The sequence below is a fragment of the Fukomys damarensis genome, unplaced genomic scaffold (assembly GCF_012274545.1).
Source record: "Fukomys damarensis isolate Sample0158 unplaced genomic scaffold, DMR_v1.0_HiC HiC_scaffold_19, whole genome shotgun sequence".
Lineage (NCBI taxonomy): Eukaryota > Metazoa > Chordata > Mammalia > Rodentia > Bathyergidae > Fukomys > Fukomys damarensis.
In genome coordinates, this window is record NW_022900931.1 from 62,700,442 (window position 1) to 62,704,730 (window position 4,289).

The following is a 4,289-nucleotide window of genomic DNA, read 5'->3' on the forward strand; positions in this document are numbered from 1 at the left end:
CTCCGTGTTCCCTCGGGGCCGGAGCCGGGGCGGGGCGGGGCGCAGGCCCGGGGGATGCTGGGCTCGGTGAAGATGGAGGCCCATGACCTGGCCGAGTGGAGCTACTTCCCGGAGACGGGCGAGGTGTGTCCTCAGGGATGGCGGAGCGGGAGCGGGGAGCAAGCATGAGGGTGTGGGCTTCAATGGACCCAGGGACCATAGTGTGCGCTCAAATGGTGGCCAAGGCATCTAACTGGGGAGCCCAGGGACCCGGGACGCGGAGACCAGGTGTGGGAGTGAGGGACAGGAGACAAGGCTCCGGAGTGCGGCTTAGGCAAGCTAGTGGGGGCGATGACTAACATGGGTGGAAAACTTAAGTAAGGGTCAAGTCACACCTTAAATGTAAGAGCTGGATGTTGGGGCTCCGAAATCGTAAAGATTAAAATGAACAAACCAAAGTTAGGAAATCAGAGAGCTCCGGGGTAGGGAACAGCTGGAGGATTTCAGGAAATGGGGTTCAAAGTGAATGGGAAAAAATAGAAACTAAGTGATGGAGAAGGGGGTCCCCATTATAGGAATTCTGGGGTAGACATCAGGATCAGAATACAGAGTTAATTTAAAGGTGGGGTTGTGGGGTGGAAACTAGAATCGGGGTTCAGAAAGAAGGGTCAGCTGTCAATCTAAGATTGGGTCTGAAATAGGGGCTGGTGGAGCTCAGGGGTAAGAGTTGGAGGTTCTCAAAGATAAACCTTCCTTTGGGATACCTGAAATAACAGGTGGCCTGGATAGACAGGCATCCCACGCATCAGCACTGGCGACCTGAACGTAGGAGATGTGACCATCAGCATCTGCGGTGCTGTTTTCTGCCCCCCATCCCTACCCATGACCCTCAGCGAGACTCCCCAGTTCAGGCTGGAGAAGTCGAGATCGTGTGCCTCCTTTCTCCTGCATCCAGCAGCCTCCAGCCATTGCTGAAGGCATCGTCCAGTCCCATCTCAGACAAGGCTTCCTGGAGTAGGTGACAGGGCCACATCCTAACATCCTCCCCCTAGCAGACAGAAAGTCCTTCGCCAAATCTAACCCCAATTCCTCTTGCTGCAAGAACTCTTGCTTGGCTCATTTGCTCAATAATCAAAATTGTGAGGCAAGGGAGGTGGGCATGGGGGGTCTGGACCTTTTGATTCCTAAGCGGGAAGGAGACTGTGTGCTTGAGGTGGAGGTAGAGGGCTGCAATGGCTGGGCTTTCCAAGGAGTCAAGATCTGGTGCTCACCTAGGGCATGAAACTGTCGGGTGAGTCTCCTGGATCCCCAGGCTTTTGGGGCTTGGCCAGGTGCCCAGGAGGGGCCAGTCCTGGGTCTGGGGAGGTGTGAGGTGCACGTTGGGCCGGGAAGGGCCAACTGGGGAAGGAATTGGGATCTTGGAGAGATGAAGGTAGGGCGGCTGGAGGTTCACGTATACCTGGTAGGGTGGTAGAGACCTGGGAGCAGGTGGAGGCACCCAGCTACTGGCGAGATCAGAATCTGAGCACAGGATTGAAGGGGACCAACTACCAATCATTGTTTGTTTCCAGTGGGTGTAGGCAGAAGTCAATGTTTTGGGGCACAGTCTTGATGGATCAGAGTTTAGGGGACAATTTGTGTGGAAAGTGGGCCAGCAACGGAGAGATTTGGAAGAATCAACATATGGAGGTCAGGGAATGTTTGGGGGCCACTCCTTACTGTCTGAGGATCTGCTGAGCCTTTCCACTTCTTCCTGAGCCCACTTCTTCCTCTCAGGTCAGAACAGTGGGGAGAGAAATACATGCCCTCACCCCAGACTGAGAAATGACAAGGGTCACTAAGCCATTTCTCACCACAGCACCCTCCTACTGGGGTGATGCCTACACCTTGCTGCTAGAACTTCTCACCCTGGGGTGTCCCCACAGGGCCCAGGTCCTTACACTGGCCCAATTGCTTCCCCATTTTATTTATTTTTAATTTAAATTTTATTTTATTTTATTTTTTGAGACTGGGTCTCGTTATATAGTTTGGGCTGGGCTTGAACTCACTTTGTAGCCCAGGCTGGCCTCAAACTTTCTGTGATCCTCCTGCCTCAGCCTCCCAAGTGCTGGCTCTGCTCCCCCATTTGAAAGTGGGAAATCTGAAGACCCACAGAGTTTTCTGGGGTCCTAGGTTGTGCATTGGACTGGAAACCAGACTTCTGGCTTCTCACTGCCTCCCTCTGCTCTCCGCCACGCCCTTCTTCCTTCTTCAGAGACAATAAGGAAATGAAAGGGGAGAAAATCCAACCTCCTGGGTGGGGGTGTGGGTCCTATGAGGGCTTCCCCCCAATCTCAGCTCCACCCTGTGGGGGGAGATCCTGTTCAACCCGGACGCTGGGGGTTCATCCTAGCCACGGGGCATGGGAAAGCCTAAAGTGGATTAGTGTAGCTGGAAGGTTTGAGGTCAGACCTCAAAGAGAACTTCCAGGTGGGTGGGGAGCCAGAAAAGGAGGGCCCTGGGGTCCCGGAGAGCTGTACGGGGTTGGAGATGTGGGGTGGGATGCAGGGGGACTTAGGACCCTTTATAAAACTCCTCAATCTATCACCTTCCCTAATCTCTTTCCTTATTCTGGGGAGGGGCAGAAGCACCCAACTGGAGGAGGGGAGGAGCCATCCCTGCCAGTCAGTGTGGGGCTTCTGAGGAGGTGGTGATAAGGGAGGGGAGAAAACACAGAGATGCGCTGCAGGACAGAGGGCTGGGGTAGGGACAGGTGAGCGTGCAAAGGGGCAGATGGATGGAGGGGAGGCAGGGGCTGGGGAGACGGGGCAGAACTGGGGTGTAGAGGGAGGCGGAGAGAGTGGGAGAGTAGATTGAGGGTGAGGGAATAGGCCGGGGGTAGGGAGAGAGAAAGTAGGGAGAGGCAGATGGGGACCGGAAGGGAGACAGGGGTACTGAGACAGGATTCGGTGGACAGATGCGCACAGAGACGGAAATGGCCAACAGATCCCAAGCGACAAGTCCGAGAGTGGACTGGAGAGACACGTGAAGGAGCCAGAGGGTTCCCATTGGAACTCAGACTTGGGGTCCGTCCCGCCCCCCGCAGCCCCTTTTCTCTCTTGACTTTGAGACATGCAGATGCTTAGAGTGGTAGGGAACTAGATGGTATCCACTAGCCTACGGCCCAGGTGGCCTCAGCCAGAGCTCCAGCAGCCCCAGGACCAGGAGTCTGGATCCAGCTGGGGAGGGGGCTGCACATAGGGACAGATGGAGGGAGGACAGTGGGCGAGCCTGGTAGGAGCAGAGAGAAAGAGCCAACCACCCTGGAGCTGCTTTTATGTTTCTCTTGCTTATCTTGTTCATCATCTTCCTGCTACACTGTCCCCTCCTGAGGCTTCTTTTATGGTACAGGGGTGGGGTGGGGCTTTCTCTCTGAGCTACATCCCAGTCTTCTATGTTGAGATGGAGTCTTGTTAAATTGCTAAATTGTCCAGGCTAGACTCAAACTTGTGATCCTCCTGCCTAAGCCTTTTCACTGAACCCATGAGGACATTTCTGTCTGCCTTGGTCACTGCTTTTACGGCAAGATCCAGGACACAGGTTTGGAGTGAGCCTGCCTGAATTCAGAAACGCAGTTTTGCCTTTTCCTTCCTGCGTGATTTTTCTTGACAGACTTGGCCTCAGCTCATATAGTTGTAAAATGGACATCATACTAATGCCTCCCCCAGCCCTTACCCACCACCATCCCCATGGTTGTAAGGATTAAAAGAGACCTAATCTGGGCCGGGGAGTTAGCTCAGTGGTTTTGCCACCTGCCTCACAAGTGGAAGGTCCCTAGTTCAATCCCCAGTACAGAGAGAGAGAGAGAGAGGGAGATTTAATCTGTTAATCCTTCTTGGGAAGTGCTTGGGACAGTGCCTGGCACAGAGTAGGTGGCCCATAAATTGTGTTGAATGGATGAAAGTACATATAGAGGGTGATTTTGAGAGGGAAAACAATGCCTACCATCTTTCATTGAGCTACAGTGTATATTTTTTCCCTTTTTGAACATTTCTGAAAATGGAGCGCATTTTACAATCAATGGCATCCAGAGATTTTAGCCAAGTGGGTGTTTTTCTATTTATATTGATATGCAAAAGTATATCTTACAGTGAATCTTAGACCTGATCATATATAGAAAACAATGTGATATATTTTAGGATGAAGTGTGATTTCTAGTCACATTTTTGTTTTGGTACTGAGGATTGAACTCGGATCCTTGCACTTGCAAGGCAGGCCACTGAACCGCTGAGCTAAATCCCAGGCCCTTGTTTTGTTTTTTGAGGCAGGCT

At 52.7% G+C, this 4,289-nt stretch overlaps 1 protein-coding gene across 1 annotated transcript in view; it reads left to right on the top strand.

Annotated features, from left to right (window-relative positions):
- The first annotated feature begins 6 nt into the window (after nt 1-6).
- The window catches only part of Foxa3 (forkhead box A3), an 8,175-nt gene continuing 3,892 nt past the window's right edge, over nt 7-4,289 (top strand). The window contains 1 exon segment of the mRNA XM_033765862.1: nt 7-123. Coding sequence (XP_033621753.1) covers nt 55-123 — 69 coding nt within the window. The 5' untranslated portion in view covers nt 7-54.